At 54.1% G+C, this 16,343-nt stretch overlaps 2 protein-coding genes across 8 annotated transcripts; one reads left to right on the top strand and one right to left on the bottom strand.

Annotated features, from left to right (window-relative positions):
* Nucleotides 1-16,156, top strand: SLC25A35 (solute carrier family 25 member 35). 4 transcript variants are annotated; one of them, XR_009347998.1, is made up of 6 exons: nt 1-1,747; nt 2,871-2,936; nt 3,255-3,407; nt 3,759-3,893; nt 11,632-12,299; nt 15,799-16,156. XR_009347998.1 is itself a non-coding variant. In XM_059148851.1 (5 exons), exons 1-5 carry the CDS (start codon nt 1,373-1,375, stop codon nt 11,677-11,679), a joined length of 777 nt encoding a protein of 258 aa, XP_059004834.1. In that variant the 5' UTR covers nt 1-1,372; the 3' UTR covers nt 11,680-12,843. The 4 variants fall into 4 exon arrangements, 3 of the variants coding, with proteins under 3 accessions (XP_059004834.1, XP_059004835.1, XP_059004833.1); XM_059148851.1 differs by lacking the exon at nt 15,799-16,156 and having other exon boundaries at nt 11,632-12,843; XM_059148850.1 differs by lacking the exons at nt 11,632-12,299; nt 15,799-16,156 and adding an exon at nt 4,074-4,687 and having other exon boundaries at nt 719-1,747.
* RANGRF (RAN guanine nucleotide release factor) lies at nt 4,655-6,711 on the bottom strand. Of its 4 annotated transcripts, none has more exons than XM_059148857.1 (5): nt 5,922-6,711; nt 5,715-5,831; nt 5,357-5,492; nt 5,156-5,241; nt 4,655-4,919 (listed from the first exon to the last, which is right to left on the bottom strand). In XM_059148857.1, exons 1-5 carry the CDS (start codon nt 6,020-6,022, stop codon nt 4,808-4,810), a joined length of 552 nt encoding a protein of 183 aa, XP_059004840.1. In that variant the 5' UTR covers nt 6,023-6,711; the 3' UTR covers nt 4,655-4,807. The 4 variants fall into 4 exon arrangements, with proteins under 4 accessions (XP_059004840.1, XP_059004839.1, XP_059004838.1 ...); XM_059148856.1 differs by having other exon boundaries at nt 4,655-4,931; nt 5,922-6,702; XM_059148855.1 differs by having other exon boundaries at nt 5,336-5,492; nt 5,922-6,702.
* Nucleotides 16,157-16,343: the final 187 nt, after the last annotated feature.

A 16,343-nucleotide genomic window follows, 5' to 3' on the forward strand; every position in this document is an offset into this window, starting at 1 on the left:
CTTTCTCCTTCAACCCCTTCCCGAGGTTGCTAGCTTCCCCAGTCTCTTTTCTCAGGTCTCCCGTAATTAACCGTTAGCAGACTGATGAGCAAAGACCCAGGCGCTCTCCCACCGCTAGCTGACCGTGTAAAGCTAAGCCCCGGGATCCACCCCCCTGCCTCTCCCCGCCCGCTCTTCTCTGGATTGCCGCGAGGATCAAGAGCTCGGGGCCGCGGCTAAACTCCCACGTCGTCCTTCGGGGCCCGCAGCCAGCCACACCCCGGCGCTGGGACCTACGAATCCCGCCCTCAGCCTCGGGAGATCCGTCCGGTCCAGCAGGTGTGTCCCTTCCGCACCTGCGAGCGGAACCCGGGCTCTCCTGGCGCCAGAGCCCGCGGGGGAGCGGATCTGCCGTTTCGCAGTCCCGGTCCGCCGCGAACCCGCGCTGGAGGTGAAGGGAGGGGCGCCCTCCGCCCGCCCCGGAGCCGCGCCAACCCAGTTCCCTCCCCTACCCCGTAGGGAGCGGCTGCCTCCGCGCTCGGCCTCCACGCCCGCCCTGCAGCCCCGCGCCCAAGCTCCCCTCCCGGCGAAAGATACGTGCTCCGCTCCCGGGGCGCCGCTCCGGAGCCCCGAATCTGCGGCGCCGCGCGCGGAGGGTTAATCCCAACCGCCCCCGCCCCGCGGAGTCCGGGGGCCGGGTCGCCGAGAGCACCTCCCATTGGCCGAGGAGCCGGCTCGGCGCTGATTGGCTGGCGCTGCGGGCCCCGGCTGCCTCGGCTTCCCATTGGGCGCCGCCCTCGGGTGGCTGGAGTGTGGCGGTCCGGCCTCCGCAGGCTGCGCGGGGCCGAGCTAGCTGCTGCCGGTTCGCTGGGCAGCTGCCTGGGGACGCTGCTCCTGGGCCGGAGTTCCGACTTCCTTCCCGATACAGACGCCGCCGATCTTCTCCCGGATCGTCTTCCTCCGTAACCTGCTGCTTTCCTTTTTCCTTCCTCCCGGCTCCCACCTCCCGAATCCCCGCTGCCCTCTCCTGCTCCAGGGCCCTCCCGGAGCCGAGCATCCCCGGCATCCACCTGCCATCCTCCTGGCTTCTTGCCCTTCCTTGACCTCAGGTCCCGTGACCCACGGAGCCCCGTCGTAACCTCACCAGACTCTCCTAAACTCCTTTTCCTCCTCTCTCTGCCAGCTCCCCACTCCAAATTCTAGCTACCCTTGACCTCTTGACCTCTGACCCTGACCTTCTCAATGGCTATCTCCTGCAGCGGTGAGGACTGCTGACACGGAGTCCTGCCTCTGAGTTCTGCTTACACCCCACCCTCCCACCCCACCCCCCGTTTCTGAAGCTTGTTTTTCACTTTCTTACTCCTGGGCCACTTCCTGTTACTGCTACCCCACCATGGACTTTTTGATGAGTGGCCTGGCGGCCTGCGGGGCCTGCTTGTTCACCAACCCCCTGGAAGTGGTAAAGACCAGGATGCAGTTGCAGGGGGAACTGCGGGCCCCCGGCACCTACCAGCGGCACTACCGAAACGTCTTCCATGCCTTCATCACCATCGGCAAGGTGGATGGCCTGGCTGCGCTGCAGAAGGGCCTGGCCCCTGCTCTCTTATACCAGTTCCTGATGAATGGCATCCGCTTGGGCACCTACGGGCTGGCTGAGGCTGGGGGCTACCTGCACACGGCAGAAGGAGCCCTCAGCCGTCCCCGCAGCGCCGCAGCTGGGGCCCTGGCTGGGGTCATGGGAGCCTACTTGGGGAGCCCCATCTACATGGTGAGAGGAAGGGTCTTGCCTGGGGCCTTCCAGCAGACCATGGTGTAGGGCGGGGCCTGGGCCTTCAGGACCCCATCCTGAGATTGGGAGCGGGTTTGTGTTGGGGTGGATGAGGAATTCGAGTCATGTACATCAGCGATGTAGGGTTCAGGGAAAGTCTGGGCACCACAAAATTAGAATCCCACAGTCTCCTCCTTTGAGTCTTCTGGAATAGGTGAAGGGTCAATAGCCTGAGGGCCAGAGATGGGAAGTGACTAGCTTTTTTTTTTTTTTTTTTTTTTTTAAGATTTTATTTATTTATTTGACAGACAGAGATCACAAGTAGGCAGAGAGGCAGGCAGAGAGAGAGGAGGAAGCAGGCTCCCTGCTGAGCAGAGAGCCCGATGCGGGGCCCGATGCGGGGCCCGATGCGGGGCCCGATGCGGGCCCGATCCCAGGACCCTGGGATCATGACCTGAGCCGAAGGCAGAGGCTTTAACCCACTGAGCCACCCAGGCGCCCCGGGAAGTGACTAGCTTAAAGTCACACAGTTACTTGTTGCTAGGAGGAGGTCCTGTTTAGTGCTCCTCCTGGAAGAAACTGGGAGGCAGGCAGTACTGTAAGACCTGCAGTGTGGTCTCACTCCCTGTGTGGGACATTCAGGGACAGTGACCCCCAGAGTCAGCCTCCACATGCCTCCCCGGGGTTTGGCTGACAGATACCCTTTGCAACATGCCTGAGGGTCAGATGGCGGAGCCTGGTCCACGGGTGTGGCTGGAGATCCAGTCTGGGAATAGGAGCCGTTGTGAGAGGCCAGACACCCAAGAGTTGCCTAAAGGAGAACAATCTTAGGAAATGTTGCCATTCTCTAACCTCTCCATCCCCCACCCAACCCCCAAGGGAAGGAGGATGGAGAGGGGGTGGGGGGTGTCTCGCAGTGCTAGGAGATCCATCCCCTGGGACTGGAGCCAAGGGACACAGAGTCTCATGACCAGTGTGTTAATGGGAACAACAATAATTATCAGATTAAAAGGATATTCCATGCTGAACACCCTAGCGGAAGTATTATGGGGTCAAGCCTTTGGGTCTTTGAGGTGGGAGGCTAGCCCATGGGCCACAGGCTGTGATATTCTTTTGTTCCCAGGTGAAGACACATCTACAGGCACAGGCAGCCTCAGAAATTGCCGTGGGTCACCAGTATAAGCATCGGGTGAGGGTTCTCCAACCCTGCTGGAGTCCCTGCCCATTCTTTCCCATCCTCTGCACTGCCTCCCCTCCCCAGCTCCCTGCCTGCACCCTACAACTCCCAACCCAGCCCCACCATCCCCCCACACACACCCTGCCCCTCTTCTGGAGCAGGGAGAAAGGGAACAATGGCGGGTAGTATACCCATTCCGATTCTAAGTCCACATGGAACCGGTTGTCCCGACTCCGGGTGCCTGTGGAGGACCCATCGTTGGCAGTGTGAGGTGGCGGCCCCTGATGCTGGGGGGACTGAAGCCTGCCCCCATGGTCTTCCCCCTACCAGGGCATGTTTCAGGCGCTAAGCGAGATTGGCCAGAAACATGGGCTGGTGGGGTTGTGGCGCGGGGCCCTGGGCGGCCTGCCCCGAGTTATCATCGGTTCCTCCACCCAGCTGTGCACCTTCTCCTCCACCAAGGACCTCATCACTCAGTGGGAGGTACTACCCGGGGGGGGGGGGGGAGAGGGCGGGGCCTCCCTTGGACTTCGGGCAAGGGGTGGACATGCTGAAGGGGACCCCAGAGGGGACCGTGCTCATGGTCAATGTCAAGGAATGGCAGGAAGCCTTGGGGGTCACTGACTTTACACCCTCCCCACGGTCCTCTTGTCACTCCCTCCCAGATGGTGGATCTGAGTCCTCCAGCATCCTGCCCTTCCTCCTTCACAGTCTTCTAACCAGCCGCATGGAAACTCCCTGAGTTACCCGCTTTCTACTCTCCCCAGGGCAGGGCCTGTCCTTTCCGAGGGGTCCAGGGATGAGCTGACACACCTCTCCCCCCTTCACCCTTAGATATTTCCACCCCAGAGCTGGAAGGTGGCTCTGGTGGCTGCCATGGTGAGTGGCATCGCCGTGGTCCTGGCCATGACACCCTTTGATGTGGTCAGCACGAGGCTCTACAACCAGCCCACTGATGCCCAGGGCAAGGTAAGGGAATGTTCTGGAGGGCCGGCCGGCCAGTTGGGCAGGCCAGGGCAGGTGGTGGGTGAAAGCGAATGGTGGGTGCAGGAGGGGACAGCCTAGAATGCAGCCCGCTGAGAGGAGGCCCCTGGTGGGCTCTGACAAACGCCTTCCCTGTGCTCTCCCCCCCTCTCAACCTGCTCTCAGGGCCTGATGTACCGGGGGATACTGGATGCCCTTCTACAGACTGCTCGGACAGAGGGCTTCTTTGGCATGTACAAGGGTATAGGTGCCTCCTACTTCCGCCTTGGCCCCCACACTGTCCTTTCCCTCTTCTTCTGGGACCAGTTACGCACCCTCTACAACACGTACACCAAATGACACCAGGCACTCTTGCACACACCACCAAATCAGCACTCCTTGGACACTTCTGCCTCCAGTCCTGTGTCCTGGCCAACTTCTGACCAGGTGACCCTTCGTCCCTCCAAGGGGAACAGCCAACTCCACTCCCCATCTGATTTTCTCAGGGTTGAATCACTACAAGGGACAGTCTCCCTCCTTTCCTTTGGTGTCCCTTTAAACCTTCCCTCCCTTTCCTCCTGGACATGTCACACCCCTCCCCCCCTTCCTCAGGGCTGAACCCGTCACTCCAAAGTTTTCCCTCCTTTTGTTTGGACAGCCTTGGGTCCATTCTGATCCTATGCACAAACTTCTTTAACTCCCCACTACAAGACCAAAGGGAACTGAGGGGACCTAGGTGTCTTGTTAGATGCAAAGGCACTGAGATCTTATCTTGATTATAAAGCCAGTTTATTTCTGCAGACAGGTGTCTCATGTTTATGCACAGGGAAGGAATTAGGGGTATGTGTCCAACCCCTTGCTTCCCTTGAAGAATGAGGTCCCCGTGTACTAGAGCAACTTCACGCAGTGTTTCAGCATCTTTACTGGGGACCAAAGATGTTGGGGTCGTGAAGGGTCAGACCGGTCACCAGCTGTTCGAAGTCACCCAGGCTCCAGGGCGGAAGTGACAGATTTTCAGGACCAAGAGATAACCTATGGTCAGGGCTTGGGGGTGGGGGAACAGAGGGAGAGAGAACATCATCCAGGCCGCGGGTAGGGAAGTTCCCACTTCCTGTGCCCCGGAGGACCTGGGTATCTGTGACCCCAAACCTCTGGCCCTCTCCCTCTTACTTGGAGGACCCCACTAGCCAGTCTCCCAGCTCTGCCCCTCCCAGCATATCCTCCTGGGGACCCAGTCATGAGCCACGCATCCTTCCTGTCCTCCTTACGGGGGATCATTGAAGGTGAGCAGGAGATCAGTCTGGTACTGGGGCAGCCGCAGCAAAGCCTGGTGCACTGTCACATCCTTTGCTACCTAAAGCGATCAGAGTGGAGATGCTTACCTGACTATCCCTGCCCAGGGCCACTCCCTTCACCCGTCTGGGAATCTCACACTCCCCTGCCCTCACCTGGTGGTTTTCTTTAGCTACCTGCTGCTTGCCAGACAGGACCCAGGCTTCTTGACAGCAGCTCCTCAGAGCCAGGTTCTCCAAAAGGAGGGGCTGCACACTGTCCACCTGCACAGACCTAGCCCCCTGCACCCCGCCCACGTCCTCAAAGTGGTACCTAGAGTACGGGGATGAGGGTCAGGGAGGGCCGTCTCACACCCCCCCAACTCCCCTCTCCCTCCAGCATCTTTGAGTCCCTTGAGCTCCGCTCACTTCCGGTGATAAGGTGATGCCCTTGGAGTTCTCATTGCCCTGATTAACCGTGCAGTCGCAGGCCCCGCCCACCTCCTCGGCTCCGGCCCTCCCATTGGCCCGCCGCGCGGGCCGCCGCCTCCCTCACCGCGCAGCCTCCTCTCCCTGCACGTGGGCCTGCAGCTCCAGAAGTTCCACGATCAGGCTCTGGTCCGTCACGCGGTGGCAGAAAACTTCCTGGTTGTCCGGGACCGGTCGGAGGTCGCTGGAGGGAGGCGAGGCGTACCCCGGCTGAGCCCCGCCCGCCTCTGCCCGCATCCCACCCGGCGGGCCAGCGGCGCCCACGCCTTCTCACCTTACGTCAAGGGCCCCGGGAGGGAGAGCGGCGGAGAAGGCGCCCCCGAACAGCGGGTAGTCTCGCACGGGCTCCATGGGTTTGGGACCAGGGGCGGGCATTAGAGAGATGTAGAAGCAACCCACGCGCGGCCACGCGGCATCACCGCCCCCGCCTCGGGTCCCCCTTAGCTCCCGCCCCTTTAAGGATGGGCCCCGCCCTGCAGCCGCGCTGGCCAATCGGCGCCTGCGCCGTGGGGGCGGGGCACAGCGGGGCGGGGCCCGGAAGCCTGGCTCTCCCGGGGGCGCGGGGCGGGACTTGGGGGTCGGCTGGGAGCTCAGAGCTCACGCGTGGGGTTTGTGACGCTGTCGTGCTCGCTGGGTCGCGCCCCCCAGTCTTTTCTCTTTAAAGGGGTCGTATCTTCTCAGACTGTCGCCTGAGACCCTCCTTGGGGGCCCTTGCTCGCGCGAGGTGGGGTCCAGGTGGGCTCTCCCGAGTCCGAGGAGAATCCTTTGAGGGTCTCGCAGCTCCCCCTTGGGGCGTCTTGATGGCAGCCAGCTGCAAACCAGACCGCTAATTCCCGGATGCAGGGAGTTCGGGGAACACTGGGGCCAGGTGTGGGGCCGGGTTAGGATTCAGGCCTCTCGCCTTCCTTCAGGCCAGGCCCAACCCGGGGATTAGGTTTTTAATCCTCCTCAAATCTTGCCTTGAGAACGCAGCGGGGGCTGGGGGTGGCGAGGGGGGCCGCCCCCACACGCACCTGGAGGAAAACACGGATTAAACCCTCTGTTGTTGCTCTTTCATAGAATTTTAGAATTTCTTCAAGTTTCAGCCTGGTTACATCCTCCCCACTCATATTTCCATTCATGTTTGATCCCTGGCACCCGGCCGTGTTCGGGACATAACAGACCCTTTATGTATTGTTGAACGGTTGAATAAACCCCACCCACGGGGTTCCAAGTGCTGACTCTACTTACGGACCCTAGTAATTTCAGGACACTGGGGCCAGGGGGCACCTAATTTTCGGCTCCATACCAAAGCCGGGGGTACAAGGGCGATTAGGGCAGGATCCCTGCCTCACCGGGAACCGATGAGTACACTGAGTTGTAAAGTTTGGCCCAAGACTTACCAGGGCATCCTAGGAGTGTACTAGGCAGGAGAACATCCGGAAAGGTGGTGTTTGGGGAAATGCAAGTGTATCGGCTGGGCAAGGTCGCAGTTGGGGTCCAGTGGGACCCGTGAGCGGTGCTGCTCGAGAGGTTTTGTGCAGGGTTTTTACAAAGCATCCTAAAGAGCTTGGGCCTTTCCCTTCTTACTGCCAGCCTCAGACTTCTCTGGTCCTTATGTACTCATCTCTAAAACGTTGTTGGGATGTAGCTGTGTCTGTTTCTGGGCAAGGAGAGCGGACTAAGTTTGATTCTCGAGGAATTCTAGAGAGGGAGTGTTGCAGGTACTAGAGGGAGAGAAGGAGCCCAGACAATGGAAACCAAAGGAGCTAGAATAGAGAAGTCGGCTATACACTGCCTCTCTGGGATCTGGGATGAGATGTGGAGTGGCACACCTCTGCCCCTCCTTCCCCACTCCTGCCTGCTGAGCACTCCCACCCCCACCCCAGCCCCCCAGGCCAGTACCAGCTCTAGCTGCCTTGTGAGCAGTCAAGCAGATAGGGAACTCTTGGAAAGGGACCTTCAAGGACGAAGACGTTAACATGGCCCTGGCACTGGGCACGAGGGATGGGAGCCTCCTGAGCCAGGAGCAGGTCGCACAGGATTAGGGCACTTCCTGATTTGGGGTCTCTGGCATGCCAGGAGCCATGCTCTTGGATGAGCCTTGTGCAGCCTGGGACTCCTAGCGCACCATAGTCCTTGAGCTCTTCCAAGTGTTAAGAAGCTGATCTCCACGAAGTGATTCAGGCACAGGGCCAGACCTCCTCTGGGAGAGTGGGGAAGGCAGCTGCCCTAACCTGGCAAATTCTCACTTGGACTTCACTTCTCTCCCTCTCATCCTCACTTCTGTCTTGGTGTCTGTCACTTCTCTGGTTCCTCCCAACTGCTGACTCTCTTGTATCTTCAAATTCCAACTCCCAAGAGACAGAATCCAAGGACCTGTTTGGACAGCTGTCCTGCCTGGCATCTTGCCAGGCCTCCCCCACTCCCGCTGGCTGTGGCTAGGATGATGAGACAAATCTCAATAAACTGAGGTGGCCCAAGCCATTTTTCTCGGGGTGGGGGGGGTGAGGATTTGTCCCTGTCTTAGCTCACTGGTTAAACTAGACCTACAACTGATGGGATTCTGTCCCCTTATCTGAAGGACACTCCCTTATCTGATGCCCTGCCTGCAATTGACATTGCTGGTTTCTCTGGGGACAGGTGTCCCAGAGCACCCTGAGGGCACCAGGGTATCAGACAGCTCCGTACACCCGAACTCAAGCATCAATTTGGGGCAACACATGTTTCTATTAAGCAGAGGTTCTGAACCTTTTTTTCTCCCAAGCATCCCCTTGGCAGCTTGGCGAGACCCACAAAAACAAGTTTTTGTTTATTTGAGAGTGAGTGAGAGTGCACAAGCAGGGGGAGAAGCAGAGGGAGGGAGGAAAGCGGGCTTCCCACTGAGCAGGGAGCCCAATACAGGACTCTATCCCAGGACCCCAGGATCATGACTGGAGCCGGAGCCAGAGACTTAATCGACTGAGCCCCACCAGGCGCCCCAGGAAATGAATATATTTAAATAATCAAAATTAAAACTCCAGATTTTTGTTTGAATAAAAATGTGCTTCTTTGTTATTCTGTTAGCAAGGTCTAGCAGCAGGTATGGTGGGTATAACCCATAACACAGACGCTCTGTTACTCCTCATTCTGCTGGGCTCTCGGATCTACAATCGCGCTTACAGGAGACCCAAAATTTCAAACAAGAGGTCACTGGAAAAAAAGTGCAACCATTTCCCATCCAAACTGATTGATTGGAGCTTAAGAAACCCAACTATGAATTATGAGCCCTGGCCCAGCACCAAGCCACAGGAGAAGCTCAGGGGTAACCACACAGTAAGTTTCTAAACAAAGGCCTGACATCATGAATACGGTGTTTGAGGAAAACACAGCGTGTCCTTGTACTGGGGTTGAGCCTGTAGCCGTCACCCAGCACCCCCCACAGAACTTTCCAGCCCTGTATCTCCCCATTCTCCCCTCGTGCTCTAGATGCCAAGTACTCTGAACTTCCTTCAGCCCCTTGACCGGGTCCTCTTCCTTTGTGCCTCTCAGCTTTGACACCTATGCCATCCACCTAGAACTTTCTCCCCCTCTTCCCTGGCTAACTCACTGCCACAGTCGACTGCTCCTTCTGAGGGTGCCCGTGGCTCAGCCTTCCTGTCCCCACCGCAGGCTCCCCACTGTGTTGTAATGCTCTAATCTCCAATGGATTCTGAGCACCAGGAGGTCAGGGACTGTACCCATCATTCACGTTTAGCTTCTCCCTCAGTTGTGCAGGAGGGAAGCGGGGGGCTACCTCTAAATATTTCTTGAGTGGGTATTGCTTTAAAGACCAGAGGTTACTTACCCGTCAAGACCAGTCAAGAGATGTTGCACCAGGAAAAATTTGACTGGCCCTCGTTCCTGGTTCTTAGGAAGAAAACTGAATCCTTGGGATTTTCCAAGTGACAGGAGTTCTTTGTTATTCTTGGTGGGCCCTGATAGTTTACAGTAATGAGATGACTGATTGTTGATGCAAAGGGAGGAATCCGGATGGGGGTCAGCCACGGGGGTCAGCCACACCGTAGAGACCAACTGTGTGACTGAGAGCGTTGGTGCTCCGAGCCACTAGATATCAATCCAATAAAACCCCAAGCCCCAATAAAAATGCTGAGCATTGAGGCTTAGGGGAGCTTCTTGGATTGTAAACACACCCATGTGCCCGGTGACACACCCTGTCTCCTGGGGGACGGGGCTTGGAAGTTCTGCTTCTAGGACCTTCCAGAACTTACCTTTGCCTGTCCTTACAGTGAAACAGCAATGCCAAGTCAGGCACTTTCCTGAGTTCTGCGAGTTGTCCCGGTGACTTACTGAATGTCTGGGCATGGCAGGGACCCTAGAATTTAGAGCCACTTGGCCAGAAACGTGGGTGACTTGTGGACCCGTGAGATTTACGCCTGGCATCTGCAGTGAGGGTGGTCTTGTGGAAAACAGCCAATGTTCCTCCAGTCGATGTTAGACCAGTTAGGGGACAACAGAAGTAGTCATCTGTGATATCCCATGTTCAAGGGGACGAGGGTCTGGGCAAAGCTGAACGAGACAGCAGAGGAAGAGATGGAGCCAGAAAAGCAATGAAGAAGCCATAATCTGGGTGATCCAGAAAGCATTAAGCGTGGTGTCCCCGATGGAAGCCGGGTCAAGAACAATGGCAACGAGGATGACCAACTAGGGTGGGGAAGGGGTTGGTTGTGGGTGGGGCAGAGAGGAGGGCGAGCCTCTGTCCTCGACCTAAGTCACCAGACGGGGTTCTTCCCTCCTGCCACCTCCCAGTGATGGAGTCCAGCGTCGCTGTTCCTGCCCTCCCTCCTCCTGGGCCTAGGATTGCCCAAGTCAGTGACCCAGAGATAATCGCGCTCTGTGACCATGCTCGGTGACGTCCCTTCCCGAGGACCTTCTCTTTGCCTAGAGTTGGCAAAGGGCGCACAGCCTCAGAATGAGTTCCGTGTTCTCCCAGCTCGGTCCTGGAGAAACCCTCACTTTTGACCTCTCCACGGATCTTGACCCCCTGAACCTCACATCATGTATTCCAGAAACGGGAGGACGATGATGACTGGACGCGGGGAACTGGGAGAGGGGGTGCACCGTGGCAGACACCCCCCCCCGGTGGCCTGGCCTGCATCTGAGGGAAGTGGGAGTGGGGAGAGGTCCCCTAGTCACAGTTCTTCAGAATCTGGGGGACCCTCACAGGGAAGGAGGTACACTACATTCTCATAGAAGGTGCCCTTGGGAGTACATGGGGTCCCACCCCCCAAAGTGCCACATAAACCTTTGTTCTTTTTATCTGTTTATTTGGCTAAGGTCATTTCCTTGTAACCAGCCACAGGGGAAGTTTTGGGAGTGGGGAGGGCTGCATGCACTCTGTGGGAAAAGGATCTGGGGGCCAGAAGAGTTTGCCTCGGGGTGAAAAGGAGGTCAGCTAAGCCAGGACTCAGTGGTGAAGGACTTGGGCTGGCTCCCTAGCTCCTTCTGTTGCCCTGGATTCCTTCCCATGGCTGACCCAGGATACTCCAGTGACTCAGGCCATGGGAAACCAGCCCCTCAGCCTCCTGTTTTTTCTGCCAGTCCCTTAAACACGGATTAGCAGAACCTTCCTAGATGACCTTTTCAGTACACACACCCGGGACTCCCCAGTCATCTCCATCCCAGATCTCTCCTGTCTGCCTGCTGGATACCTCCATTCTGGCATCCCACTAACCCCTCAGACTAGACTCGACGTGTCTGAAACTGACAGGTCACCTCCCAAATGTGTGCCATCCCCTGTGTTCCAATCACAGCTGGTGAGATCATGCCTCCCCAGTGATCCAAACTTCACCACTGGCTCTGCTCTCTTCTCCTCCCACCACATCCCGTTCTTGGCAACTCTGCTAGCGTCTCTGGAATCCTTCCATTCCTCCCCATGGACGTTTCCACCGCCCCAGTCCGGCCAGGATTTCCTGCCTGGAGAGGGCTGTGCTTTCTTACCGGACTCCCCACATCCTCCTCTGCAGCTTGAGTGGTCGTGTGCCGCTTCCAGTCTGCGACGAGAGAAGAATTAGGCACAAACAAGTCAGCTGCTCAAGAGATTGGGAGCACGGGACAAGAGTCGAAAAGGACTGCTGCCACGAGCAACTCCACAGTCTCACTTTTATTGGATAGAAAATAGGCAACAGAAGGACTGATAAAAGTCAAACGTTAGTCACGTCTTGCAGGCAAGCAAGGAAGAAGGTAAGGTTTATAGTTGACCAAGCACATTCAAAGGACTCATCTAACTAACAACGGGCACTTCTGGGAAGGGAAAGGAGCGATCACGGAAAAGGGAAGCAGGCGGTTTCGTTCCACCCTGAGCTGACCGGGCGTTCCCGGGTGCTCGGCTTCCCTGAAGCAGGCGGCGTCCGCCCTGGGCGGGCCGGGCTTTCCCGGCTGCCCAACTTCACGGTCGTACGTCGTCCTTCTCCCAAAGACCTGCTGCCAGTATATGTATTTCTTAAGGCCATATCTAAATGTGTTTGGTAACTAATAAAATCTTCCAAGGGTTACAGTTTAAGTAACAAATTGTTCCGAGGGGCAAGTGGCGCCCGAACAGGGTTGGGGCCAGACCAGACCTGATCTGATCAGAAATAAAACAGGAGAAGAAGCCCCAACGTGAGTTTTGCACAGCCGTGCGTTTTTCCTGCTGGTAAGTTGTGGGCCATTATCACAGGGTATGGGTAATCTAGAGAGCACAAACGATTATCGCCTTTACGTTTATTTATTGAGAAGGCTCCTGAAGGCGGGAGGAGGAAAAGTCCGCGAGGGCCAACTTAAGGCGCTTTTAAAGGTAACTGAAGAACATTGCTCCAGGTTTCCTATATTAGGGACTTTAGATTGACAAACATGGGAAAAAGTAGGTCACGAATTAAAACTTTCGTATCTGAAAGGAAAGCAAATTCCAGTCATTATATTGCCTACTTGGACCCTCATTCGCTCTGTTTTGGACTTTACAAACCCTTGATTCAGAAAGCGATAATGAATGTTCAGGAGAAACTAAAAAAGAGGAACCTGAACATGCCATCCAGGAGAAGGAATAAACTATTAAGGCCACCAGAAAGGAATATAGAAAGGAGGGGCACCTGTGTGGCTCAGTGGGTTAAGCCGCTGCCTTTGGCTCGGGTCATGATCTCGGGGTCCTGGGATTGAGCCCCGCGTCTGGCTCCCTGCTCCACAGGAAGCCTGCTTCCCTCTCTCTCTGCCTGCCTCTCTGCCTGCTTGTGATCTCTGTCTGTCAAATAAATAAATAAAATCTTTAAAAAAAAAAAAAAAAGGAATATAGAAAGGAGGAAACTCCTCCTCCTCCTCCAGTAACAGAACAAAAGGTGCCCATGCCACTGTCGCCATTGGCTCCGCCGTTCTATAAGAAGGCACCATTTAATGAAAAAGATAAAAAGTACATGCTATCGGCTGTTCAGAAAGGCCTCCTTGAAGCACAGCGAGCAGGAGACCTAGATGCCTTGCATTTTAATTTCCCGGTTATTATTACAGAACATGTCGCTCCAGGACATGATCCTAACAATCCTAATGGTGTCTATGAGGCCAAGCATGAGCAATTTCCCTTCAAATTGTTGAAGGAACTAAAACAGGCAGTACAAAACTATGCAGCTAATTCTTCATTTACGACAGGAATTATTCAAGGCATCACAGAAGGCAATCGACTTACTCCGACGGATTGGTCATTGCTAGCAAGAACAGTTCTATCTCCAAGTGAGTTCTTGCAATTCAAAACATGGTGGCAAGATCAAGCAGAAATAGCAGCTGCCTATAATAGAGCTCATAGGGGCGCCTGGGTGGCTCAGTGGGTTAAGCCGCTGCCTTCGGCTCAGGTCATGATCTCAGGGTCCTGGGATCGAGTCCCACATCGGGCTCTCTGCTCAGTAGGGAGCCTGCTTCCTCCTCTCTCTCTGCCTGCCTCTCTGCCTGCTTGTGATCTCTGTCTGTCAAATAAATAAATAAAATCTTTAAAAAAAAATAATAGAGCTCATAACATTCCTATTTCCATGGAACAGCTCATGGGTCTCGGACCATGGGTCCAGGTTCGAGACCAGGTATTGATGAGTGATCAAGCTGTTGAGCAGCTCCGGCATTGCTGTTTGAGAGCATTGCTGTTTGAGAGCATGGGAGAGAATAGAATCTCAGGGACATAAGTGCTCTTCTTTTCAAAAAGTGGTACAGGGTCCAAGAGAGCCCTATACTGATTTTATTGCAAGATTGCGAGAGGCTGTCAGAAGACAGATAAATAATCTTGAGGCTGTGGATACCATTATGCAACTGTTGGCTTATGAGAATGCTAATTCTGATTGTAAGAAGTTGCTAGCACCCTTTAAAGGCAAGGGAACATTGACAGATTATATTAAGCTATGTCAAGAAGTAGGAACAGAGACCTATAAAGCTGATTTGTTAGCTCAAGCAATGGCTGCTCTGACCACAGGAAAATTTTTTTTTAAAGATTTTATTTATTTATTTGACAGAGAGAGAGAGATCACAAGTAGGCAGAGAGGCAGGCAGAGAGAGAAAGAGAGGAGGAAGCAGGCTCCCTGCTGAGCAGAGAGCCCCATGCAGGACTTGATGCCAGGACCCTGAGATCATGACCTAAGCCGAAGGCAGCGGCCCAACCCACTGAGCCACCCAGGCGCCCCTGGTCACAGGAAAATTTAAAGGACAATGTTTCAACTGTGGGCAAGCAGGGCACAAATATTAATCTTACTTTTGGATATCAAAATAGGCCAATATGTATCGTCAATCATTCCAGTTGCCTTGTCCCTGGTATTCAGATATGGTTGGTGGACCTTCCTACTAACAATTATTTGGCTAAAGCTCAGTTACATTTACTCTCCATTAAAGGATTCCAAGCCTACAAATATTGGGGTCCTAGCTATAACGCAGCACCCCCTATTCCCAAATGCAAACCTACACAAATGTGGTCAGATGAGGGAATTCGCCCTTTATGGAAGGATTGTAGAGCTTCTCACCCCAGTATTATTATTAATGATTCCTATGGAATTGTATGGGACTGGTCCCCTAAGGGGATGGCAGTCACCAATCATACTGGGGAACCCTGCTCCCCTCATCAAAAGTTAAAATGGCAAGTTTTTGATGATCCCATTTTACCGCAAACCTTAGCTTCAGGAGATGCACCTCTGGTGTGGCTTGGGCAAGGACTTTCTATGCCATCTCCTTTTGTTGATTATCATAAAAGACAAAAGAATTTATGGAAGGTCACTACTGCTTTAAGTCACGTAAAAGTTTGGAATGGCTCTTACATTCATCAGTCTAATAATTATGCATTTTCTTTTTTCCTCATGGGTGAAGAATGGGTAAGAGCTTGTGTTAGAGATCCCTATGTTTTTGTTATTGGAAAAATGACTTTTATTCATAGTAATAGAGAAATAGACTGTCTAAACTGTAAGATGTTCACCTGGGTAGATAAGAATGTTTATAAAGATAATTCTGTCATTCTCATAGCTAGAAGAAGAATAGGCATTTGGCTACTGGTGAAACCCCACCGTGTTTGGGAAAGCTCTCCAGAAGTACATATACTTTTAATGGTATTGAAGAACTGGGTCCATAGAACAAAAAGATTTGTTGGGTTACTTACAACAGCTATTCTAGGAATTATAGCCATTACTGCTACAGCGACCTCTGCAGATATGGCCTTGCATCAAACTGTACAAATTACACAATTTGTACAGAAGTGGCACGAGAATGCTAGCAAGGCCTGGAATCAACAAACGTTCATAGATCAAAAATTAGATGAATGTGTCTCTGATTTAGAAACAGCCATGATATATATAGGAGATGATCTTCAGAATATAAAACTTAGACTTCATACTTTATGTGATTGGAATGTTTCTTCTGTGTTACTCCCCATGTCTATAATGAATCAGAAGTATCTTGGAGCAAAATTCGGTGATGTATTACTAACCATTATGGTGATAATCTAACCTTAGATATTAAACAACTTCAAGATATGATTCTAAGTATTACTCACTCATCATTATAATCTGTTCCAGGAGTGAGTTTTACTCAAAGAATTAATGATATTCTGTCTGATTTAAACCCTTCTACTTGGATCACACAAACTGGTCTTGGTGTTACGGGTGGATTGATTATTCTTCTTATTGCTGTAATCTTTTTATGCTTAGTCCTCAGAAGCACGCGAAAATCCCTCCAACGACTGAAAAATCAAGAAGCTGCAAAATCAACTTTTCTACTTCTTCACAAACAAAAGGGGGGAGATGCTGCTGCCCCTCGGAACAACTTGTTACTTAAACTGTAACCCTTGGAAGATTTTACTAGTTACCAAGCACATTTAGATATGGCCTTAAGAAATACATACACTGGCAACAGGTCTTTGGGGAGAAGGACGATGTACGACCGTGAAGCTGGGCAGCTGGGGATGCCCAGCTTGCTCAGGGCAGAACGCTGTTTCTTCACAGAAGCTGGGCAGCTGGGGATACCTGGCTCACTCAGGGTGGAAGGCCGCCCCTTCACAGAAGCCAGGCAGCCGGGAACACCCGGCCCGCCCAGGGCGGAACCCCCCCCTGCTTCAGGGAAGCCGGAGCACCCGCCCCGGTCAGCTCAGGGTCAGCTCAGGGTGGAACGAAACGGCCTGCTTCCCTTTTCCGTTATCACTCCTTTCTCTTCCCAGAAGTGCCCGGTGTTAGTTAGACGAGTCCTTTGAATACGC

The sequence above is a fragment of the Mustela lutreola genome, chromosome 15 (assembly GCF_030435805.1).
Source record: "Mustela lutreola isolate mMusLut2 chromosome 15, mMusLut2.pri, whole genome shotgun sequence".
NCBI classification, from domain to species: Eukaryota; Metazoa; Chordata; class Mammalia; order Carnivora; family Mustelidae; genus Mustela; species Mustela lutreola.